This window comes from Gorilla gorilla, chromosome 12, assembly GCF_029281585.2.
Source record: "Gorilla gorilla gorilla isolate KB3781 chromosome 12, NHGRI_mGorGor1-v2.1_pri, whole genome shotgun sequence".
NCBI lineage: Eukaryota > Metazoa > Chordata > Mammalia > Primates > Hominidae > Gorilla > Gorilla gorilla.
The window spans coordinates 96229280-96256246 of NC_073236.2; the positions used below are offsets into that span (position 1 = coordinate 96229280).

Consider the following 26967-nt stretch of genomic DNA (forward strand, 5'->3'; position numbering starts at 1 on the left):
TTACAAATAATTTCATTGAATTGCACTCAATGCAAGTTCCCATTTTTAAGCTTTGAAATGAAGTTGTGCATGTAACCACATCCTATTTATTGACTGCGTTACTACAAGGATATCGTGGGAAAATAAAGAAGTACATAATATGTGGTTCTGTGACGTCAAAGGGCTTAGAAATACAATAGAGGATACCAGACAGAAATTCATTTTAAAAAGTCAGACTACAGGGCAACAGTTAACATTGCTCATGTTTAAGAATTTGCTAGAAAGCAAAGAATAAACATTCTGGTAAGATGATATCTGAGTGGTAGAAAATTATTACCTTTGTTGTTTTGTAGGAGAACAGTGTTTGAGCTTTGAAGAAATCCCAAAAGTTAGTAAGAAATCACTGTAGGAGAGAAGGTACAGTTTAAAACATTAACTGTTTTACTGGAGTGTAAACTTTTTAAAACATCCCGTTTAACCAAAGTGAAATTAGAAGTGGCTGTGTCTTAAAGTCAGAATTCAAATTAAGGCTTAGGGATTAAGTCTCACTACTTTATAGTATAAAATAAAAATAAAATGGACATTTACTATTTGCTACTCTTTGCCAGGTACTCTGATAAACACTTAAATGCATAATCTTATTATTTATTTCTCACAATAATCCTGTGAAGTAGGTTCTAGTGTTAGCTCCATTTCACAAGTAAGAGAACTGTGTTTAATTACTTTGCATTAGTAGTACATTTCAGAATTTACCTTCTCTAGATAAAGGGTAGATTTAAAATATATTTATATTTGTTTTTTATGGGTTTTATGCTTTAGATGAGCATTTAGATCCCCTAATTAGTCTGTTGGTGAATTATACATGCCTGGAAACATGGCATGTAGCTTCTTCCCCTGTGGAAATTTATACCCTGTGAGTCCATAAAACATGTTAATTTCTCTATAGAGATACTTTTTATGAAAAGTTAAGAGCAGGATATGCTAATTTTAAGAAGATAAGTGATTAGAATTTAAATTTCTGTTCTTTAAATTTTAAGAACAGAAATCACTGTATTTTTCTTGCACTTTGATCTTAATTTCCTTTATAAAAATCCTGAGATGTATGTTATTAAAAATTATTTTGTTGGAGGTAACATACTACCAGACTTCAAAATATACTACAAACCTGTAGCGACAAAAAAGTGTGGTACTGGCATACAAACAGACACATAGACCAGTGGAACAGAATAGAGAACCCAGAAATTAATGTATCTACAGCCAACTGATTTTCGATAAAGGCTCCACGAACTCTCATTGGGTAAAGGACTGTCCAATAAACGGTGCTGGGAAAACTGAGTATGCTTTCTTCATATGCAGAAGGATGAAACTAGACCCACCTCTCACTCTATACAAAAATCAACTCAAAATGAATAGGATGGGCACGGTGGGTCATGCCTGTAATCCCAGCATTTCGGGAGGCTGAGGCGGGCGGATCAAGAGGTCAAGAGACCAAGACCATCCTAGCCAACATGGTGAAACCCCGTCTCTATTAAAAATACAAAAATTAGCTGGGTGTGTGGTGTGCACCTGTAGTCCCAGCCACTCGGGAGGCTGAGGCAGGAGAATCGCTTGAACCCAGGAGGCAGAGATCGCACCACTGCACTCCAGCCTGGTGACAGAGCGAGTCTCAGTCTCAAAAACAAAGAAACAAAAAAAACAGAAATTAACTCAAAATGGATAAAAGACCTTCAACACAATAAATGGTAAAGACTACTATAAAACTACTTGAATAGTAGTATTTATTCAGGACATTGATCTGGGAAAAGATTTTTTCTTTTTTTTTTTTTTTTTGAGTCTCGCTGTGTCGCCCAGGCTGGAGTGCAGTGGCGCTGTCTCGGGTTTAGATGAACCTCTGCCTCCTGGCTTCAAACAATTCTCCTGCCTCAGCCTCCCAAGTAGCTGGGATTACAAGCATGTGCCACCCTGCCTGGCTAATTTTTGTGTTTTTTTAGTAGAGATGGGGTTTCACCATGTTGGCCAGGCTGGTCTCAGACTCCTGACCTCAGGTGATCTGCCCGACGTGGACTCCCAAAATGCTAGGATTACAGGTGTGAGCCACCGCCTGGCCTGGGAAAACATTTTTATAAATAAGACCTCAAAAGCATAGACAACAAAAAGTAAGTGGGATTATATCAAACTAAAAACCTTCTGCACAGCAAAGGAAACAACAGAGCCAAAAGATAAACTTCAGAATGGGAGAAAAAAATGTGTAAACTGTTCATCTGACAGGATTAATGTCCAAAATGTACAGGGACCTCAAACATCTCAACAGCAAAAAAAAAAAAAAAAAAAAAAAAAAGGACAAATGATCTGAACAGACATTTCTCAAAAACATAGAAATGACGAACAAATATATGAAAAAGTGTTCAACATCACAAATCAGGGAAATGCAAATCAAAACCACAATGAGATATCATTTCATTCCAGTTAGAATGGCTGTTACCAAAAAGACAAAATAACAAATGATGGTAGGAATGTGGAGAAAAGGGAACTCTTACACCCTATTGGTGGGAATGTAAACTAGTATAGCTACTATGGAGAACAGTGCGGAGATTCCTCTAAAAACTACACATAGAAATACCGTATGATCCAGCAATCCCACTACTAGGCATTTATCCAAAGAGAAGGAAATCAGTATATTGAAGAGAGAGAGTGCTGCAACCCCTTGATTGAATAGTGTTGCAGTCCCATGTTTATTGCAGCACTATTCAAAATACACAAGGTACGTAATCAACCTGGGTGTCCAACAACAGATGAACGGGTAAAGAAATGTGGTGTATATATACAGAGTGGAATACTATTCAGCCATAATAAAGAATGAAATACTGTCATTCGCAGCTACATGGATGGAACTGGAGGGCATTATGTTAAGTGAAATAAGCCAGGAACAGAAAATTAAGCACTGCATGTTCTCACACATGTGGAAGTTGAACTCGAAGTAAAAAGTAGAGCAGAGGATACTAGAGGCTGGGAAGAGTAGTTGAGAGGGTGGAGATAGGTAGAGTTGTGAAAGGATACCAAATTACAGCTACATAGGAAGAATAAGCTCTAGTGTTCTTTACCACAGTAGGATGACTATAGTTTGCAATTATATATATATATTAATAGTTCCAAATAGCTAGAAGCAGGATGTTGAATGTTCCTAACACAAAGAAATGATAAGTGTTTGAAATGATGGATAAGCTGATTATTCTGATCTGATCACTATTTATTATATGTATTGAAACATTACTGTGTACCCCATAAATATGGATAATTATTTGTCAATGAAAAAGAATTTTTAAAAATGCTTTAAAAAATCTGTCTCCATAAAAGGGTTTACATGTCTTTATTATTTCAAGGTGCATTTTAATTTTTGATGTTATTGTAAATCCATCTTTATAAAAATTACATATTTGAACTTTATCTTGCTGGGCTATAAAAATACAACTGCTTTTTAAATATTTATCTTATATTCATCCATATTACTAAACTCTATTATTTTAATCATTTGTGGATTATTTGTAGATTATATGTCCATAATGTCACCTGCAAACAATAAGAGTTTTTTGTTTTAAATTTTTATTTTACTTTAAGTTCTGGGAGACATGTGCTGAACGTGAGGTTTGTTACATAGGTATACATGTGCCACGGTGGTTTGCTGCACCTATCAGCCTGTCATCTAGGTTTTAAGCCCCGCATGCATTAGATATTTGTCCTAATGCTCTCCCTCCCCTTGCCCTCCACCCCCCGACAGGCCCCGATGTGTGATGTTCCTCTCCCTGTGTCCATGTGTTCTCATTGTTCCACTCCCACTTATGAATGAGAACATGTGGTGTTTGATTTTTTGTTCCTGTGTTAGTTTGCTGAGGATGATGGCTTCCAGCTTCATCCAAGTCCCTGCAAAGGACATGAACTCATTCTTTTTTTGTGGCTGCATGGTATTCCATGGTGTATATGTGCCACATTTTCTTTATCCAGTCTATCATTGATGGGCATTTGGGTTGGTTCCAAGTCTTTGCTATTGTAAATGGTGCTGCAGTAAACATATGTGTGCATGTGTCTTTATAGTAGAATGATTTATAATCCTTTGGGTACATACCCAGCAATGGGATTGCTGGGTCAAATGTTATTTCTAGTTCTAGATCCTTGAGGAATCGCCACACTGTCTTCCACAACTGTTGAACTAATTTACACTCCCACCAACAGTGTAAAAGTGTTTCTGTTTCTCCACATCCTCTCCAGCATCTGTTGTTTCCAGACTTTTTAATGATTACCATTCTAACTGGTGTGAGATGGTATCTCATTGTGGTTTTGATTTGCATTTCTCTAATGACCGGTGATGATGAGCTTTTTTCATATATTTGTTAGCTGCATAAATATCTTCTTTTGAGAAGTGTCTGTTTATATCCTTTGCCTACTTTTTGATGGGGTGGTTTGTTTTTTTCTTGTAAATTTTTTTATGTTCCTTGCAGATTCTGGATATTGGACCTTTGTCAGATGGATAGATTGCAAAAATTTTCTCCCGTTTTGTAGGTTGTCTGTTCACTCTGATGATAGTTTCTTTTGATGAGCAGAAGCTCTTTAATTAGATCCTATTTGTCAGTTTTGGCTTTTGTCGCAGTTGCTTTTGGTGTTTTAGTCACGAAGTCTTTGCCCATGCCTATGTCCTGAATGGTATTGCCTAGGTTTTCTTCTAGGGTTTTTATGGTTTTGTTTCTTTCTCTTGCCTGATTGCTCTGGCCAAAACTTCCAATACTATGTTGAATAGGAGTGGTGAGAGAGGGCATACTTGTCTTGTGCCGGTTTTCAAAGGGAATGCTTTCAGCTTTTGCCCATTCAGTGTGATATTGGCTATGGGTTTGTCATAAATAGCTCTTATTATTTTGAGATATGTTCCATCAATACCTAGTTTATTGAGAGTTTTTAGCATGAAGGGGTATTGAATTTTATCGAAGGCCTTTTCTACATTTATTGGGATAATCATGTGGTTTTTGTCATTGGTTCTGCTTACGTGATGGATCATGTTTATTGATTTGTGTATGTTGAACCATCCTTTTTTTTTTTTTTTTTTTTTTGAGGTGGAGTCTCACTCTGTTGCCCAGGCTGGAGTGCAGTGGCACAATCTTGGCTCACTGCAACCTCTGCCTCCCGGGTTCAAGCAGGTCTCCTGCCTCAGCCTCCTAAGTAGCTGGGACTACAGGCGCATGCTGCCACTCCCTGCTAGTATTTTGTATTTTAGTAGAGACGGGGGTTTTACTGTGTTGTGCAGGCTGGACTCGAACTCCTGAGCTCAGGCAATCCACCAGCCTCAACCTCCCAAAGTGCTGGCATTACAGGCATGAGCCACCGTGCCTGGCCTCTTTCATATTTTTTACACTTTTCATTTCTTCTTATTTTAGTGTGCTGGATGGGGGCTCCAGAACAGAATTCAGTAGAAGTTGTGACAGTAGGAACCCTTATCTTGTTCCTGATTTTAAAGAGGATTAAAAAAAAAAAACACCAAAAAAAAACCCTACACTATTGTCTGTGATGTTTGCCTATTGGGTTTTTATAGGTATTCTTTATGATGTTAAGGAAGTTTTTGTCTCTTCCAAGTTTGCTAAGAGGTTTTTTTAAAAAAATTATGAGTTGAACAAAAGGAAAAGACTAGAAAGAAATGCAATAAAAATTAATAGTTACCTCTAAAAAATTATTTTGTACATCCATTATCCATTTTGTGAACCTTAAATAGAAACTCAGTGGTATCTAATAGGCAATTGAGTTGGAGTTTTCAGAGGTTTTCATTTTAAAGTGAAAATTCAGAGATTTTCATTTTAAAAATCAAATTTTGAAATAGTTTCTGATTTTATTGTTATTAATTTTGTAAGTGGTTTGAGTTAAATCTGTTTCATGTGGTCTGATTATCCGCTGGGAGGCTGTCAGCCTGGTGTTTCTTCTCTGTTCAGCTGCTCATGGACTACACTGCCAAGCCCACTAGTCATTTGTAATTGGATTCATCTCTTCCTTGTAGCTTTGTCCTTACTGTTTTCTAGCACAAAACTTCTAGGTCATTCAGCCAGGTTTACTTACCCTTGTCTGTGTATGCTCATTCATTGATATGAAAAGACCTAGCAAAGTATCTGGCAGGTAGCTGGCATGCACTTATTTAGTGTTGGTCTATTCATTCTAGTCTCCCAGCCTCTTCTCATGTTAATTACCCTCTTTCATTTTGGTCCACCCAAGTACTGTAATAGCCTGTTCAAGTTCTGGATGTGAAGTGTTTTCTCATTATTCCAGTGCAAAAGGATCTTTCATTTTTTGGAACTTATGCTTCTAATGGGCACCAGACAGCATGTTGGTTTTCTTTGCCAAAGTGAACTAAAAGCCTGCTGAGGACAGGCATCTTGTTTTCATCTTTTCTATCTACCACAGCATTAAGCTGCGAAGCATTTTACATGGTGCTAAAGAAAGACTGTTATCTAACAGGAATTTTACATTATCTTCAAAAGGAAAAAAGATAATAAGCCTAGGTATTAGCTATGTGGGTTTATTCGGAAATTATTAAGTGCAAAATGAAAGGAAAAACTGCCTATATCTCAGTTTTGTCCTTAGAACATCATTCTGTTTTCTGTGCCAGGAATACCTAGGGTTGAGGTCCATCCTTGAGAAGACCACCCACTGGTCATACTTCTGAGGTCTTTGATTTTTATTATATGCTTTTTGTTTTAGACCCCTTCGAAGGGAGTTTGAATAAAGGAAGCAATGAAAATCTGATCTTTGCCTAAGGAGTAAATTATGAACTGTTGTAAATCCACAGAGAAGCACTTTGTCAGTAATGACAAAGTTTATGTTTTCCTGAAGTATGTTTTAATATCTGCAACATTTTGGGAAAAAAATTAAGGAAGTTAGAGAAACCTCATCTCATTGACTTTCTGTTTTTATTTTCTGTCTTTAAGTACCTTCTTAGAAATCTCTTGTTTCTCTAATAATCGAAATGATGGTCATTACAAATAAGCTAACTTGTGGTTCTTCTAGTCCTTATTTTGTATTAGTATTATTTTTTTAAGCTGGCTATCATGAGTTACTTATTTTATAGGATTATCGGGCTTCAGCCCTATTTTAGGGGTTTAATTCGGATTTAAGCCTAGATAATTCTGTTCAAACTATGCTCTGAAATTACCACATTGAAGATAAAATAAGGCTTACCTGACTGTGGCTCTTGACAACTGGTAGTATGTGGTCTTTAAAAGATACTAAAATGAAGAGTCTCATCAGATCTTTACAGGAAAACTAACTGAAGAACATGACCTGTCACTGTTTGGGATACTAAAGAGTTAGAATTTTTTTTAAAAAAATTATTATATACTGCTTTTTTGGTTCTTTGTTAGTCTCCTATCTGATTCTTGTTTCTCCATGTGTATCACTTATTATATCTTTATAATCAGATGTACTTTGAGTGTGGATTACGTCTTTAGTTTTCCTCTATTTAGAACCCTAGTCAGAACTCATATTGAACTGAATTGGATTATAGGTTATGGGCCTGTTCTGAGCTTTTCAATTTATTACTTATTTTAATACAACAACCTGTGTCCTAAATACTGGTATTATCCCTAGTTTATGGATGAGGAAACTGAGATACTTGCCCATGATGACATGTTTAACTACTTATTCTACTGTTTATCATCTCTAATGTGTGCAGAATACTAATCTAGTCCCTGTGCTGAGATAGGAGGTGTTTCTAGGTAAGCATATCTGAGATATCTTGGGACAACTTGTCTTTTACCATCCTGTGATCTGTTGGGGAGACCTGGATCAAGAGATAGCTGGTTACAGCTTTGGTCCTGAGTTTTATACAAAATCTTGATTTTTAAAAGACAATAGTCACTAAATCTAATGGTATAAAAGCCTAATCAGCTTAAAAGTTAATTCTATTAAAAACCTTAGTCAACAATGAATTGTCCGTTTTGTTTTCTTTAAAATAAATAATCTGGCCGGCCACAGTGGTTCATGCCTATAGTTAACAGCTACTCGGGAGGCTGATGCAGAAGGACTCCTTGGGGCCCAGGAGTTGGAGACTGTAGTGCACAGTGATCACACCTGTGAATAGCCACTGTACTTAAGCCGAGGCAACATAGCAAGACCCTGTCTCTACAAAAAATTAAAAAATTAGGTGGGTTTGGTGACATACACTTACAGTCCTAGCTGCTCAGGAGGCTAAGGTGGGAGTATTACTGTAACCTCAAACTCCTTGAGCCTAGGAGTTTGAGGTTACAGTGAGCTATGATTGTGCCACTGCACTCCAGCCTGGGTGATAAAGCAAGACCAGATCCTGTTTTTTTTTTTAAAAAAAAAAAGTCATATTTGTTATTTGTCTAATCTTGTGTGGAGAAAGACAGCATGTAGGAAAGCCACTGGGTGACATTCTGGCAAATTCCATGGTTCTGTCTTGAAGTAAAGCCTAGCAGTTTTTCAGGAGGTCCTTTGCACCACATCTTGCATTGTCATTAACAATTTTATGTCTTTAAAAGGTAATACGGGTTATTTTTTAATGGGTATGGAGTTTCCATTTGGGAAGATGAAAAGTTCTCTAAATGCATGATGGTGATGGTTGTACAAAAGTTTGAATGTACTTATGCCACTTAATTGTACATTTAAAAAGGGTTACAATGACAAATATTATGTATATTTTACCACAATAAAAAAGAAAAAAATTTTTAAAAGAAGGAAAAAAGGTAATTATTTCACCTAGACCTATGTGTGTGAGTGTTGTCGCTTTGTGTGATTTTCTGTTGGAGTTGAATAACATGAGCTATAACAGAAAACACACTAAGGTTTGTGAATGTGACATAGGAAGGCAGTTCTAGTGTAGCAGTTAAAGATGGTCAACTCTGGAGCCAGACTGCTTGGCTTCATGTTCTGGTTCCATTGCTTTCTTGCTGTCTGACCTTGGATAAGTTTCTTAGCCTTTCTTGGCCTCAGTTTTCCAATTGTGAAGTAGAGATAATGATCTTACTTATTTCATGGAATTACTGTGAGGATTAGATGAGCTATTGTTAAAAAAAAAATACTTAAAATGGCTGGGCACAGTGGCTCACGCATGTAATCCCAGCACTTTGGGAGACCAAGGTGAGCAGATCACCTGAGGTCAGGAGTTAGAGACCAGCCTGGCCAACATGGTGAAACCCATCTCTACTAAAAATACAAAAATTAGCCAGGTGTGGTGGCAGGTGCCTGTAATCCCAGCTACTTGGGAGGCTGAGGCAGGAGAATCACTTGAACCCAGGAGGTGGAGGTTGCAGTGAGCTGAGACTGTGCCACTGCACTCCAGCCTGGACAACAGAGCAAAAATCCATCTCAAAAAAAAAAAAAGCTTAAAACATGTTCTGTCATATGGTAAGCGCTAAATGAATGGACCCCTAGACCTGGGTTCTAAACAGTGTTACTGATATAAATACACTTGTGAATGTAAACATAAATCGGACATTTGTTTTTGCTTTTTTTTTAAAGGTAAAAGAAATAGGAGATTACTTTAAACAACACCTTTTGCAGTCCAGGCACAGAGGAGCATTTGAATTGGCTTATACTGGTTTTGTGAAACTCACTGAAGTACTAAACAGGTAAAACAAATATCCTCTTGTGTACGTTTTAAAAAGACTAAATATACAAAGCATATGCTTGGAGTAGAATTTAGTTGTGTCTTTTGAATTTTAAAAGAATAAGACCTGGTTGACTACAAAACTCTTGGAAGAAATTGTTTTCTTAGGTTTCATTGTATGATTTACTGCAGATAACTGATTGAAACGTCCAAACTGAGTTATTATTCTGTCATTGAAAGGTGATTTGAAGCAAACTCAAAGATTTTGCTAAAAATAGCTTTGAAATTACTGTGTTTTTTTTTTTTATTAAATGAAATAAATGTTTTGTCTGTTTGAAAATTACTTGGTGTTTGGAATAAAACAGGCCTTGCAATTTTTGGGGTTTGTATTACAGAAGCACTTAAGGATTTTGTTTTTTTTCTTCATAATTTTATTGTATAGAAAAGTTTAAAAGAACAGTAAGTAGACTGAAAAGTAGAAAAGATTTTTTTCCTTTTACCTGGAAAACTACTTAGATAGATTTCATATATTTAACCAAATGTATTTCTTGACATTATAGTTACAGATAATTTCATTCATTCATATAATAGATTTCCTCCAAAGAGCTTGTGAGGAAACCTTAAATTACTTAATGACTAAGTGTTCATGGCAAGTGTTCTCTAAATAAAAGGTAGTATTTTCCAGGAAAACATTTCCATTGCCTGGAAACTTTTTGAAATGAAGCAGAGTTCTGCCAGCCTTGTAGCCTCAGCAAACATTTTATTTTAGGCTGTTAAGACATCTATTCCTTGAATATTTTTGAAACTTTTTTTTTCACATGTCTGGTAAAAACATTTATAAAACATTTTGGCAGTTATGGGCTGCACAGAATGTCTTTAAATGATACTTTTTAAAAAGTCCCTGACATTAAACTGCTGATGTTGAAAATATTTTATCTTTTCAACTTTTTGTTTCCAGTGTAGACATGACTTATGAACTTTTTTTTCCCTCAAAACACAACACACTCCACTCCTGTCAAATCAGTTAACAAGAATGTATGAATACCAGCAGTGTGCTTAGTACTGTGCTTGGTTTGGATGATATTATGGTTTTTTTATAAGATGAAGTTCCTGTTATTAAAGAGCTTATGGTTTAGTTTGAGGAATAAGTAGAGATGAAATTCAAAATATTTAACAAAAGGTATGTTGTGAGCACTGACTGGTCAGAACCAACACTGGCTGTATACAGCACCCAGCATCTCTCTGTGTATGGATGTGTGTGGACTGATTACCAGCCTGGAAGTAAGACCGACACACTTGAACAAGATAAAACTGCCAAATTTTGGGTGAAATTTATAAAACATATAGGAATAGCAGAGAGAGAAAGCAATGGGGATAGGCTGGTAGGGCTTCATGGAAGAGGTGGAATTTGTGCTAATGAATGAGTTGAAAGAAGGAAACATTGTGAGTAAATGTTCGGAGGCTAGAATCAGCAAGGTGAATAAATAAGCCATCCTTCCTGTAGTGGTGGAGTTGGTAGGAAATAACCAGGCAAGTTGATAGATTGAGGCCAAATTATAGAGTGTCTTGGAAATAGATTTACTGTAGCAGGAATGGAGAGAGGCATCAAACATTTTTGCTCTGAAATAGATCATAGGAGGCATCATAGAATGGAGGAATAGCAGTAATCTGTGACTCTGGTTCTTAGTTCTGTGTATATTCATTCCATTTATTGGCAATGAGATTGTACAAAAATTAACCTCCCTAACCTTTGATCTCTTCTTCTTTAAGGAAAAGGGTATTTGCCCTATTGACAGATCTCTGGCTTTTGTTGTATGAATCAAATAAAATACATATTTAAGAAGACCTCTTTGCATTATAGAATTTCCTACAAATTTAAAACATGAGATTGATGTTGGTTGTGGGGTTGGCATGTAAAAGCAGTTTTCTGGTTGGAAATGTTAGGTTAGATAGATTGTAATACAGATTATAGTAAGGAGAGCCTGCAATCAGTTATAACAAAGTAGATCTGAGGTGATGAGGGCTTCCTCTTGGGTGATGGCTCTGGGAATAGAGACAAACATGGGGTTTTAGTTAGCTTTTGTCCCCACATAGGTAGTAACAACTCCTCACATGATGTACGCTTAGAAGGAAAGCTGTGGACACATTTTATTACATTCATGGTTTTGTATCTCAACAATTTGGGCAGGGCTCAGCTGGGTGATTCTTCCTTAGGGTATTTACTGAGTTCAGTTGGTGGCATTCAGCTGGCAGATGAACTGGTCACAAGGGACCTAAGACAACTTCACTCACATTTATGGCACCTTGGTGGGACTAGCTAGAAGGCTGGGCCTAGTTGGGACTACATGTGGCCTCTCACCCCAGCATGGTAGTCTTGGGGTTGAAATTCTTATATGGCAGCATGCTTCCCCCAGAGAGAGTATTCCAAGAGAATCAGCCAGAAGCTGTATGCTCTTTTCTGACCCAGCCTTGGAAGTCTCATTGCATTGCTTTAGTCACATTCCTTTGATTTTAAGTGCATCTTAGGACCAGCCTGGATTCAATCTACCTTTTGACGGCAAAGTGGCAAGATCATATTGTAGAAGTATACGCAGATAGGAGATGTTGTGGTAGCCATCTTTGAAAAATGCCATCTGCCATATGAACCAACAGAATGTGAATAGTGGAGGTTACTAGGGAGTTCATGGTTGCTTCTGTGATTCTAAGTCTTGGTCACCAGACAAATGGGGTTGATGTTAACAAAACAAAGGAAGTTGAAAGAGGGAATGGTTTGATAAAGATGAGTAAGTTTTTTTGTTTTTTATGTGTTGAGTATGAGATAATGATGGCATACCCTGGTGGAAATATTAAGTCAGATGTTAGAGATAGGGGATTAGTTTGGGTGATATAACAAAAACAGAGATGTAGATTTGTGAGTTTTCTCCAAAAATATCATAGTAAGATTGCAGTCTTTGGTGGAGAGCATGAAAGGAAAAAAGAACAGAGGTCTAAGGACAGAGGCTTTTGAATAACTGTGGTTGAATGGTACAGTTGAAGGCATTCCGAATAAATGGAGCAAATAAATGGAGACTAGGGAATGCCCGATGCCTGGTATCTTAGCTGCTCCTAATCTAGTTTAAAGATTTTCTCATGGCTGTTACTGTTGGCTTTTAACCAACCTGTTAGGAGTTATCAGCTGTTGCTTTCAAACCACGTAGTTCTTGATCCCTTTAGAGACATTTCAAATCTGCTGAACAGAATGTTTTGCAGAGAACATCTTTACAGTGTGTGTGGCTTCCTTTTGTTTGGTTTTTATTTTTAAAAGAAAATTTGTTTCTTTTGGAGCCCTTTTGAGAGCGTTTTATAAGCCCTTAAGTTATGAAAAAGTTGTTTAGGCATACAACATTTAAAAAGTTTGCAAAAAGAAATCTGGGCATTCATGAAAATCCACAGAAATGGAGGCCAACTGCTGGCCACCTCTTGAACTACAGCTGTGTTAAGGAAGGAAGCACTTAAAGAGATTAATGGATAAATAACTGAAGAGTTAAACATGACCCACATTGTTTGAATTGGTTTTTAATAGGATTATGCAAAATGTCTTCAAATATAAACTGACTTCACTATTAAACAATCATCTAAGAATAAATAGGGATGGAGAGATTGTTATTTTTTCTGGGAATGTTTTGAAAGCAACACTTGCAACACACATAACACAAATAGTGTGTTGAGTTAATTTTCTGTAATCTGATTTTTTTATGTCGTGCTTTCTATTTAGAAGTCAGTGAAATATTCCTATTCTCCTTAAAAAACATCATTGCTTGCCTGTGCATAATTACTTGTCTAAGCATTTGATTGGAGTGGTTAAGTTTGTTAATGTCATAAAACTCTAAATTCAACTTTTTGATGACATTCATATTTGCTTGTTTACTTTCTCTGATCTTATTATTTGAAGTCGTTCTTCTGATGAAAATGAACAGACTTCTAGGATGTTAAGTTGGGAATCCAACTTTAATTTGTCCAACCATAAGATACAAACTTAACTATAAGGGGATAAAATCATTGATTATAATTCTAAATCTAGAAGGGAGATTTATTAGTGCTTGATGTTGTCTTACTCTTCAAATATTCGAATTGCTTTACTTGTAATGTAGCTTAATCTACAGATATTTATTGCAGTAATTATAATCATTTTCACATTATTGGCCTGAAAAAATTAAATTGTGACATTTAGTAGTTTTTGTCATAAAATACTAGTACTGACTCATGGACATCAACAATTCTGTGGACAGAAATCATTTAAATATATATTTAAACTTTCATCAGTTAATTATAGCTACCATGATTCAAATTCAACAGAAAACTTTTGATGAGCAATTTAAATATAATACTGAAAAAATAATTTCTTCTACCTTTCTGGAGAATGAAAGACCAAGTCTCTAAAGAATATGCAGTTGAGAAATAAATAAATGCAGAATGTAATATATAAGATTTGGGGAAGAGTCATTCAGCTTTGAATGAAAGAATATACAATCTTGTGTAAACTTTATTTTTAATTTAATTTATTTATTTGAGACAGAATCTCTGTGTTGCCGAGGCTGGAGTGCAGTGGCATGATCTTGGCTCATTGCAACTTCTGCCTCCTGGCTTAAGTGATCAGAATCTGTCTCAGCCTCCCAAGTAGCTAGGACTTATGGGTGTCTGCCACCATGCCCAGCTAATTTTTGTATTTTTTGTAGAGATGGGGTTTCGCCATGTTGCTTAGGCTGGTCTCAAACTCCTGGGCTCAAGCAGTATCCCCACCTCAGCCTCCCAAAGTGCTGGGATTACAGACATGAGCCACTGAGCCCAGCCTAAACTTTTATTTACATTTCATTTGGCAAATGTGTCTAAATAAGACACTATTTCTCACTGAGTGTCCTATTAATTTTATTTGAAATATGAATAATTAAATAAAGAATAACTAAGAGATGAGCCACCTTGGGGAGCCATATTCTTTTTTTTGTTTTGTTTTGTTTTGTTGAGATGGAGTCTGGCTCTGTTGCCCAGGCTGGAGTGCAGTGGCGGGATCTTGCCTGGGGAGCCATATTCTTTATAGAGAGAAAAATCCTTTTAATTTCCCATTTCTATTGTGGATTAAAAGAATTTGGAGAAAACTAGAATGTCTTGATGTATACATTCTAAGTGTTTGTTAATGACTCCTGCATTTTTATTTTCATTTTTAAGCCTACTATAATAGTTGAGTCAGATATTACTGTTTTTCCTCAATATTTGAACACTCATGTAAAAAGTTTTCATAATAACACTTTCTCATTTAGACAATAGCAGAGGGACTTTGTTCTCAGTGAGTAACCTCTATGCCAGCTTTTTAAGTAAAGTTTTAGAATTTTTTTTTTTTTATTTTTTTTATTTTATTTATATTTTTATTTTTTATTTTTTTTTATTGATCATTCTTGGGTGTTTCTCGCAGAGGGGGATTTGGTAGGGTTACAGGACAATAGTGGAGGGAAGGTCAGCAGATAAGCAAGTGAACAAAGTTCTCTGGTTTCCCTAGGCAGAGGACCCTGCGGCCTTCCGCAGTGTTTGTGTCCCTGGGTACTTGAGATTAGGGAGTGGTGATGGCTCTTAACGAGCATGCTGCCTTCAAGCATCTGTTTAACAAAGCACATCTTGCACCGCCCTTAATCCATTCAACCCTGAGTGGATACAGCACATGTTTCAGAGAGCACAGGGTTGGGGGTAGGGTCACAGATCAACAGGATCCCAAGGCAGAAGAATTTTTTCTTAGTACAGAACAAAATGAAAAGTCTCCCATGTCTACCTCTTTCTACACAGACACGGCAACCATCCGATTTCTCAATCTTTTCCCCACCTTTCCCCCCTTTCCATTCCACAAAACCGCCATTGTCATCATGACCCGTTCTCAATGAGCTGTTGGGTACACCTCCAAGCCGGGGTGGTGGCCGGGCAGAGGGGCTCCTCACTTCCCAGTAGGGGCGGCCGGGCAGAGGTGCCCCTCACCTCCCGGACGGGGTGGCTGGCCGGGCAGGGGGCTGACCCCCCCCACCTCCCTCCTGGTCGGGGCGGCTGGCCGGGCAGAGGGGCTCCTCACTTCCCAGTAGGGGCGGCCGGGCAGAGGCGCCCCTCACCTCCCGGATGGGGCGGCTGGCCAGGCGGGGGGCCGAACCCCCACCTCCCTCCCGGACAGGGCGGCAGGCTGGGCAGTGGGCTGACCCCCCCACCTCCCTCCCGGACGGGGCGGCTGGCCAGGCGGGGGGCTGACCCCCCCACCTCCCTCCCGGACAGGGTGGCAGGCTGGGCGGTGGGCTGACCCCTCCACCTCCCTCCCGGACGGGGCGGCTGGCCGGGCTGAGGGGCTCCTCACTTCCCAGTAGGGGCGGCCGGGCAGAGGCGCCCCTCACCTCCCGGACGGGGCGGCTTGCTTGGCGGGGGGCTGACCCCCCCACCTCCCTCCCGGACGGGGCGGCTGGCCGGGCTGGGGGGGGCTCCTCACTTCCCAGTAGGGGCGGCCGGGCAGAGGTGCCCCTCACCTCCCGGACGGGGCGGCTGGCCAGGCGGGGGGTTGACCCCCCCACCTCCCTTCCGGACGGGGTGGCTGGCCGCGCGGGGGGCTGACCCCCCCACCTCCCTCCCGGACGGAGCGGCTGGCCGGGCAGAGGGGCTCCTCACTTCCCAGTAGGGGTGGCCGGGCAGAGGCGCCCCTCACCTCCCGGACAGGGTGGCTGGCCGGGCGGGGGGCTGATCCCTCCACCTCCCTCCCGGACGGGGTGGCTGGCCGGGTGGGGGGCTGACCCCCCCACCTCCCTCCCGGACGAGGTGGCTGCCGGGCGGAGACGCTCCTCACTTCCCAGACGGGGTGGCTGCTGGGCGGAGGGGCTCCTCACTTCTCGGGCGGGGCGGCTGCCGGGCGGAGGGGCTCCTCACTTCTCAGACGGGGCGGTTGCCAGGCAGAGGGTCTCCTCACTTCTCAGACGGGGCGGCCGGGCAGAGACGCTCCTCACATCCCGGACTGGGCGGCAGGGCAGAGGTGCTCCCCACATCTCAGACGATGGGCGGCCGGGCAGAGAGGCTCCTCACTTCCCAGATGTGATGGCGGCTGGGAAGAGGCGCTCCTTGTTTCCTAGATGGAATGGCGGCCGGGCAGAGACGCTCCTCACTTTCCAGACTGGGCAGCCAGGCAGAGGGGCTCCTCACATCCCGGACGATGGGCGGCCAGGCGGAGACGCTCCTCACTTCCCAGACGGGGCGGCAGCCGGGCAGAGGCTGCAATCTCGGCACTTTGGGAGGCCAAGGCAGGCGGCTGGGAGGTGGTTGTAGCGGGCCAAGATCACGCCACTGCACTCCAGCCTGGGCACCATTGAGCACTGAGTTAACCAGACTCTGTCTGCAATCCCGGCACCTCGGGAGGCCGAGGCTGGCTGATCACTCGCGGTTAGGAGCTGGAGACCAGCCCAGCCAACACAGCGAAACCCCGTCTCCACCAAAAAAATACGAAAACCAGTCAGGCGGGGCGGTGCGCGCCTGCAATCGCAGGCACTCGGCAGGCTGAGGCAGGAGAATCAGGCAGGGAGGTTGCAGTGAGCTCAGATGGCAGCAGTACCGTCCAGCTTCGGCTCGGCATCAGAGGGAGACCGTGGAAAGAGGGGAGAGGGAGAGGGAGAGGGAGAGGGAGAGGGAGAGGGAGAGGGAGAGGGCAGAATTTTTTTAATATTAATTTTTTCTCCTAGATCTTAGGGAATGATTATATTAAATAATTGAGAGAACCAGCTATCTGGTACATCTTCCAACGACTTCTTTTAATCCACTGTATCTTGTCCTTCTCCCCATGGCCCTCTGATTGGTAATTCAATTTAGATTTGGTCATTGTATTATTGCCTGTGCCTGCAGCTAAGTCTTCAAAATAGCCCCCTAATGTTTTAGCCTGCAGTAAGCCTCAATAATGTATGATAGTGGTGAGGGAGGTTAAGATGGCTTCTCTTGATATGTAGCTTTCTAACAGGATTTCATTTGGACAAATCATTTTTCAGGCTTAAAGTTTCCTGGTGCTTCAGGGTTATGTTCCTATTTAAAATATACATGCAAACAACCTTCCTGCACACATCTATTAGTGTTTAGTTTCATTGAAATAATAAACATGAACTTTGAAATAATAAATATAATACTTGACCAAAGATTGAATGGAGTTGAATGGGAATTTAGCTTATGAAATAATTAGAGATTGGGAAAATCTCTAAGTTAGAAAAAATAAATCATACTGAAAGAGTTTGAGGAAATGAAGGTGACATTTCTCAGTTAGCAATAGTAATATAAGTTAAAAATAGCTGTGTGCTACTACATGTAGTTGGATGGATGAAGCCATTTAAAAGCCACTTTGTAGTCAGGGAATCGGATTTATTGGTACAAAATAATTGTCTAATGACCAATTAGTTGGGTATACAGCTTATGTAATTTGATTTTAGTCTGCGGGTTTTATTCTTATCTTAGAATACTTATCCAGTGGGAGTGAGATAGCTCTGTGGATAGAAGTTGGAGTAATCTGTTTATGGAACAATAATTTGCTTCAGTGATCTGCTCAAGACAATACAAAGGCCTGAATAGCAGCTATAGCCTGGCCTGTTCACTTCTGTTACTTTTAGTAGGGGCTTAGGCCGTAGCACTTAGCATAGGAAAACAACAACAACAAACCCCTTACCTTTTTTTTTTTTTTTTTTTTTTGAGCTGGAGTCTTGCTCTGTCACCCAGGCTGGAGTGCAGTGGTGCAATCTCGGCTCACTGCAACCTCTGTCTCCCGGGTTCAAGTGAATCTCCCACCTCAGCCTCCCGAGTGGCTGGGATTACAAGAGCATACCAATATGCCAGGCTAATTTTTTTGTATTTTTATAGAGACTGGGTTTCGCCATGTTGGCCAGGCCAGTCTTGAACTCCTGACCTCAGGTGATCCACCTGCCTCGGCCTCCCAAAGTGCTGGATTACAGGAGTGAGCCACCACGCCCGGCCCTCCCTACCTCTTTTTTGTGCATCTGCCTGCCTGCCTGCCTTCTTGTCTGCCTGCCCTCCTGCCCTCTTTCCTTCCCTCTTTCCTTCCTTCTTCCCTCCCTCCCTCCTTTCCTTCCCTCTTTCCTTCCTTCTTCCCTCCCTCCCTCCTTTCCTTCCCTTCCTTCCCTCCCTTCCCTCTCTTTCCTCCCTTCCCTTCCTTCCCTTCCTATCCTTCCCTTCGTTCTCTTCCTTCCCTTCCTTCCCTTCATTCCTTCCCTCCCTTCCTCCCTCCCTTCCTCCCTTCCTTCTTCCCTCCCTCCCTCCTTCCCTTTCCTTTTTCTTCCCTCCCTGCCTCCTTCTTTAAGAATTTCTACTCTTCCTACAGTGCTGCTTTCTAGGTTCTGATTGGGAAAGTCAGGATTTCGGATATAAAAGACTGAGGGAAGCTGGATACATTTTTAGTAAGCTTCCTTGAGAACTGGTAAACCGTTTGTTGTTGTTGTTGTTGATATATATATATGTGTGTGTGTGTGTGTGTGTGTGTATATATATATGTATAAATATTTGAGATAGGGTCTTACTCTTTTGCCTAGGCTGGAGCACAGTGGTGTGATATTGGCTCATTGCAGCCTCAACCTCCTGGGCTCAAGCAGTCCTCTCACCTCAGCTTCCTGAGTAGCTGGGACTACAGGTGTGCACCACCACGCCTGGCTAATTTCTTTGTATTTTTTGTAGAGATGGGCTTGTGCCATGTTGCCCAGGCTGGTCTCCAACTCCTGAGATCAAGAGATCCTCTGGCCTTGGCTTCCCAAAGCGTTGGGATTACAAGCATGAGCCACCGCGCCTGGCCATATTTTGTAGATTAATAACATTTTGTGTTACTGAGTTGTTTATGATGAACCTTGAACCCGTTTTAAGAAGGTTGCAATTTTACAATGTACTCAGAGGCTAAAGACACTGTATATTTTGTATTAATTCGACAAGATAGCCAAATAAAAACAAAATACCTTCAGACAAGAGGCTGTCTGCTTATTTAGTGGAAAGGCATTCACTAACAAAAGCAGGATTTTGGAATTCCCCATGGCTGTGGTTGGTGACTACATAGAGTTGGCTCAAAGAACCAAAGACTGTTTCACTCAAGAACCTTTCTTTTTATATCCTTGCTAGGCCCTGGATTGTGTGATGAAGAACCAAAACAAACAACTAGGGTTTGCTGCATTGTTCTTGGGAACCTTGCATGGTTTCATTTTTACCTCTCAATTCCTTCATTATCATAAACACCAGCAACCCTGGAGTTTTGAAATCACTTCCTTATAAAGAAATCTTTCCTTGCTGGGGAGCAGACAGAAGGTTCATTGAATAGTCAGAACTCTATTCTGCTTTTTATAGGCACAGTGACCTCACTATTGAGAAGACTTAGGGTTCCAGCTCCCTGCTTTTTATACCTGGTTTGTCAATTTTATGCCTACCTGCAGGCACAGCTAATGTGCGCCAACTGGCACCAGCACTAGTTGCTCCTTAATTATTCAACAAAAGATTTCTTAAACATCTACTGTGTGCCAGATGCTGTGTTTGACTGAGCTCTCTTTGACCATTGAGAATATGATATGGTAGGCCACAGTTACTGTGAACCTAGACATAATTACCAGAGTCTAAATAGGAAACATATAACTCTGTGGAAGTAAGAGAGGGATGTGAGGACTTGAATAAGGGACTAAGGATTGTATGGGACCATGATGAGGAGTTTTGGGGACATTCTCATCAGGAACTTTGGGTACTTATGTATTTTAGAGTCATTATCTTCTCTATATAACCCAGGGAATGTTCACTGAATTTTCAAAGCATTTTTATTTTATTTTCATTCTAAAGCACTGAGAAATCAAGTGATTTATCTATAGCTACACATGTAGTTGGTGATTGAGCCAGCACTAGAATCTAAATGTTTTTCTGGAATTTCATAGCATTTCAGAGGTTAGCAGTTTAACAAAAGTTTATTGATTATTGCTTTCTATAAGGAATTGTGATAGGTAGGATAAAAATATTGGTAAAACATGGGCCTTGTTCTTAGAGGAACTTTCAACCTAGCATTTTAATCTTTGGGATTAGATAAGTAAGTCACATAATTTACAAGACAGACGTTAAAGACCAAGACAAAGATCTGCTCACTGAACTGTCTATCCTAGGTGATGAGAAGAATAATTAATGCCAATAACATTGGCAAAAAGCAAGGCAAGCAGGAGGGCATGATGGGAGGGAGAATAATGCTTTAAACATGCTGAGTTAAAGGTAGTTTTGGGAGGCTGCCTAGCGGGATAGCAGACAGTTGGAAATACAGGTCAGGAGATTGGCAGAGGGGTCCAGGTTGGAGATAGTGTGACCTGGGACTCCCCCAGTATTTTAGCAGTAAATGTCCAGCATTCTGGGAAATCCCTTAGTCCCAGGCAAATAGGGACAGTTGTTCACTCCAGCTGGAGGTATATGTTTGAAAGTCAGCCAAACACAGGAAATAGATGAAGCTATGGGCCTAGAGGAGATCTCCTAAAGAGGCTTAAGAAAGAAAGGAAAAAGTTATCATCTTGAATTAAATTTTATAACTATTGTTAAAACTCAGAGACATTGCTCATATGAAACATAGTTTCTACTCTGTGTTCACAAGTGTACAAACCTCGGTTAAATAACACTTTTACATGAACCTGAACTATACTTGCTTTTGAACCCTGTACTTGGTTTTGTTCTTGGGTCTTAGAGAAAAAATGATCTCTTGGGGTAGCAGTTAGGTTAATAGAGTTGATTTTGGTAGGCTGTTTGGGGATTTCAGTAGGAAATATTCTTGTATGAATACTATAACCCTGGTATGTGGAGATTTGCTGAATGTGTTTGTACCTGTTACAGAAAGCTAAGCAGCTGCATCAACTGCTGGCTCTTAACAGTGGCACTTCTCATTGGAAAACATTTTTGTTTGTACTTTCTTTTCCAGTTATTATACCCTCTTTCTTTGTCAACCTGGTTTGTTAGACTACCATACTCAATGAAGTTAGTAAATTATATGTCATTCATTTATTCAACAAATATTTATTGAGCTCCCTATAGGGTGTCAGGCCGTGTTATAGGTGCTGGGAATAGAGAAATAACAGGAAGGAATGTGTCCTTGATACATGGAGATGTAGAAAATAATAAACTATCTGCTAGCAGTGTGTGTTTTTATGTGATAAAGTTTGGTGGTAAGGAAGATTCTTTCCTACTAGACTAAAGTAATATTTCAGCCAGGGCCTGAATGGCAAGAAGCAGCACCTTTTCTGGAGAAGAGCTTTGCAAGCAATGAGAACCACTAATGCCAAAATCTATGGTGTATTAAAGAACAGAATGTTGTAAGATAAAGTTTAATGAGATTGTCCAGATACGTAGGGCGTTGTGAGCCAGGATGAGTTTGGATTTTGTGCTCCCTGGGAAATCTTTGTGTTTTCTGAGAGTCTCCAACCACATGTATATAAAAATAGAAGGTATCTTGGAAATTGTACACACATTAATATTTATGGACCCTAGTAGGTAACTTCAAGATTACGAACAAATGAAGTGCACGTGCGTTTGATAGAGTTGCATGGAAGCGGGGAGGGGACTGGATGATAAAATGAGAAACTTCATGGATGTGTAAAATAAATGGACATAAAGTTTCTGTTCCCAGAAAGTATACTATTCCTTTCTAAGCTGCCACTTTGTTCTTTAACCTAACAAAGTGAAGGTCTGTGTTTATGGGAAAGGGAAAGGATTATCTTCCTTCTTGTGTTTGGTAAGTAAATTACTGTTTGGTAAATAAAGATATTGGCAGAGGCTTACCTTTACTCAGTTGAGGTTATACAAATTACCTTCCTGGCAGTTTGAGTCTTTTCTGGGAATTTTGCTTCAATATGTTGGCTTTAAATGTACTTCATATTTAAATGTGAAATTAATTGCTTTGTGTTTGCAGGTGAAGTAATTTCTTCAGGCTACCATGAATCATTCAGTTAATATAAGAAAGCAGTTTATTAATAGTAATAAACTTCCCCAGTTCCCTAAGGGAGTGGGGGTACCTCGAAAACAAATGAGACACAATTCAATTCAAGTGAGTCACAAAAAGGTTATCTACTGAGTGGCTTTTCTGTAGAGTATTTTAATTTTCTAGCTAGCTCTCTATTCATGTCACCCAGTTCATTTAGAACTATTAATACTTTAACCCCCACCCCAATGGTAGATGTTCAGGGAATGAAATCAATCTGAAAAGTAACCTGAATAAAACATGATCAGGAAGTTAATATCTTAAAAATTGTATTCTCTGGTAATACATTCCAAAGCCACATGAAAACATTTTGTAAATCATGTGCCCTTTGGAATTTTTATTCTACGGTTCTATTTTTAGGACATAGCATAGTGCAAAGCAACCACTAGCTACCTGATAGATCTCTTTAAAAAATAAAATAGTGAAATTCACTAAAACAAATATTAGAGAGTTAATAGTATTTTCATCATGAGCCAGATCTGAGCATTTAGGGCAGGCACATTGAAATAATACCTTTTTATTAGGCAAGGGCTTTGGTGTCAATATACATTTTAATTCTCCCTCTGCCACGTACTTGCTATGTAACCTTGAGCAAATTATTTAGCTTCCGTCTCTTCTACCCCCTTATTTTACCCAATTTTTAAACATTAGTGTGAAATATTTGCATGTACTAGAAGGTATAGTGAATACTAAAATTAGCAGTTGTACAACCACGATGTAAATACCTGGAGGAAGAGCATTCACGGCAGAGAGAATGTCAGGTGAAAAAGTCCTGAGAGGCTTGGGCTTAGGGTAGGTATTTAAGGAACATCAGGTAAACCAATTATGACTGGAGTAGTGTGAGCATAGGAAAGAGTTGTAGATGAGATCAGAGAAGTTATGAGGACAGCCTAAGACATTGTGTAAGAACTTTGGCTTTTACTCTGAGTAAAATGGGGAGCCACTGGAGTGTTTGTGAACAGAGGAGTGACATGATCTCATCTTTTAAAAGGATTACTCTTGCTTCTGTGTTGATAATAGACTATAATAGTGAAAACAGAAAGACCGATTAGTTACAATATTGCTATACTACAGAAAAGAGATAGTGATGACTTGGAAAGTGGTGGAGGAAGTAAAATGTGATCTGAATCTGGATGTAACGTGAAGATAGAGCAGGCAAGGTTTGTTGACAGATTAGATTTGCTATTTCAGAGAGAGAGCATAACTACAAAGTTTTTGGCTTGAGCCCCTGAAGAGATCGATTTGTTATTCTTTTGTTAGGACGGGCAAGACTGTGGGTAGAGTAGGTTTTTGGAGGAAGATCAGGAGTTTAGTTTGGGGCATGTTAAGTTTGGCATGTCTAGTAGACACCCCATTGAAACTACTTTAGGTGTACTTTGTTGAAGTACATCCTTTTGAATTTCTTTTGGTGAGAGTCTCTGGAAGGCAGACTTAATCTTTATATATTTCAGATTGTCTTTTTCTTACCTATGCTTTTGAATGTACTTTAACAGGGTATACAATTCTAGTGGACAGTTGTTTTCCTTCACTGCTTTTGTTATTGCCAGTGAGAAACTTGTGTTTGGTATAATTGATGTTCCTTTGTGGATCTCCAGTTTTTTTTCCTTTAAACCTCCTGTGGCTTGTAAGTTTTTTTATTAATCACAATTTTGCTATGCTTTTTCCAGGTATGGAACTATCGTATGTATATACACACACATACTTTATGGTTTTTTCATTCTGTGTACTGTTTTGGGTAAATTTCCCAGAAAACTATCTTCTAAGTCACGAATTCTTTAGAATTCATCTTATCTGTTTTATATGTGTGTGTGTATATATATTATATAAAATATAATATGTTATATATATTATATAAAATATAATATGTTGTATATATTATATAAAATATAATATGTTGTATATATTATATAAAATATAATGTTATATATATTATATAAAATATAATATGTTATATATATTATATAAAATATAATATGTTATATATGTTATATAAAATATAATATGTTATATATGTTATATAAAATATAATATGTTATATATGTTATATAAAATATAATATGTTATATATGTTATATAAAATATAATATGTTATATATGTTATATAAAATATAATATGTTATATATGTTATATAAAATATAATATGTTATATGTTATATAAAATATAATATGTTATATATAAAATATTATATATTATATAAAATATAATATGTTATATATAAAATATTATATATTATATAAAATATAATATGTTATACATAAAATATATATTATATAAAATATTATATATTATATAAAATATAATGTTATATATAAAATATTATGTATTATATAAAATATAATATGTTATATATAAAATATTATATAAAATATAATATGTTATATATAAAATATATATTATATAAAATATAATATGTTATATATAAAATATTATATATTATATATAAAATATATATTATATATAAAATATAAAATATTATATATTATATATAAAAAATATATCATATATTATATATAAAATATATATTATATATTATATATTATATAAAAATATTATATAATATATATATTATATATTATATATTATATAAAAATATATATTAAATATTATATATTATATAAAAATATTATATATTTTATATATTATATATAAAATATATAATATATATTATATATAAAAATATATAATATATATTATATATAAAAATATAGAATATATTATATAATTATATATAATATATATTTTATATAATATATTATATATTATATATAATATATATTTATATAATATATTATATATAATATATATTTATATAATATATTATATATAATATATATTTATATAATATATTATATATAATATATATTTATATAATATATTATATATAATATATATTTATATAATATATTATATATTATATATATTTATATAATATATTATATATTATATATATTTATATAATATATTATATATTATATATATTTATATAATATATTATATATTATATATAATATATACATATATTATGTATATTATATATATTATATATTTTATATAAAATATACATATATATTATGTACATTATATATTATATTATATATAAAATACATAATATATATGTATATTTTATATATAATATATAATATACATATATATTATGTATATTATATAAAATATACATATATATTATGTATATTATATAAAATATACATAATATATTATGTATTATATATAAAATATACATAATATATTATGTATTATATATATTATATATATATATATTTTTTTTAAGACAGGGTCTCACTCTGTCACCCAGGCTGGAGTGCCTTGGCATGATCTCAGCTCACTGCAACCTCTGCCTCTTGGGCTCAAGTGATCCTCCCACCTCAGCCTCCCAAGTAGCTGAGACTACAGGCAAGTGACACCATGCCCAGCTAATTTTTGTATTTTTTTGTAGAGATAGCGTTTCCCCATGTTGCCCAGGCTGGTCTCAAACTCCAGAGCTCACATGATCTGCCTGCCTCGTCCTTCCAAAGTGCTGGGATTACAGGCGTGAGCCACCGTGCTTGGCCGAAAGTACACTTTTATTTCTAGTCTTTTTTATTTTTATACATGCCTGTTCTTATTTCACTACGGCTTGTTTTTCATGATTTCTTGTTCTTTATTTTTTTATTTTTAAGGGACAGGGTCTCACTGTGTCATCCACACTGGAGTCTAGTGGTGCCATCATAACTCACTGTAGCCCTGAATTCCTGGGCTCAAGTGATCTTCCCGCTTCAGCCTCCTGAGTTGCTGAGACTACAGATGTGAGCCACCATGCCCAGTTAACTCTTCTTAAATAGAAGTTATTCGCTTATTTATCACTTCAGTATCCTAAACATAGTTATTTTAAGGTTTTTGTCAGACTGCTCCATAAAATTAGTTTCATATAGAGTGAATGTGTGTGATTACTGATTTTTTTTAGGTTGTCTTTCTTAATATAAAATTTATTTCTATATTTTGAATTTTGGCTCACTGGCTATGATGGGAGCCTTTTGTTTTCTTTATTGATCTCTTTCTAGGCTCTTTCCTCTCTATCAGAGGAACTAGATTAGGTAGTGGCATTTTGGGTCTCCCACTTCACAGTGAAATTGGGGATATCATAGATCTAGTCACTGAGTTAGTAGTCAGCCTGATTCAGAGGCTCCCTGTGCCCTTGGCTTTTCCTACTGCTACAGCCTCAGGCAGCTCTGGCAGTAGCCCTTTTTCAGATTCTTTTCAAAAGAGATGAGGCTGCTGAAATTCTTTGGCTGCCACTACTGCTTCTAAATCTGTAACTCTTGGGTCTCTGGTATCAGCACACTCACTACTTTGCATTTCTCTTCATTTTTACCCAGATAATTATCTTG

The 26967-nt window shown here is 37.9% G+C and overlaps 1 protein-coding gene across 15 annotated transcripts in view; it reads left to right on the top strand.

The window, feature by feature from the left end:
• The window catches only part of THADA (THADA armadillo repeat containing), a 368672-nt gene that overhangs the window by 58735 nt on the left and 282970 nt on the right, over nucleotides 1-26967 (top strand). For all 15 annotated transcript variants that reach the window (XM_055377797.2, XM_004029147.5, XM_055377798.2 and 12 more), the window contains one exon: nucleotides 9487-9596. In XM_055377797.2, the coding sequence (XP_055233772.1) occupies nucleotides 9487-9596 (110 nt within the window). The remainder of the gene's footprint in view (nucleotides 1-9486; nucleotides 9597-26967) is intronic.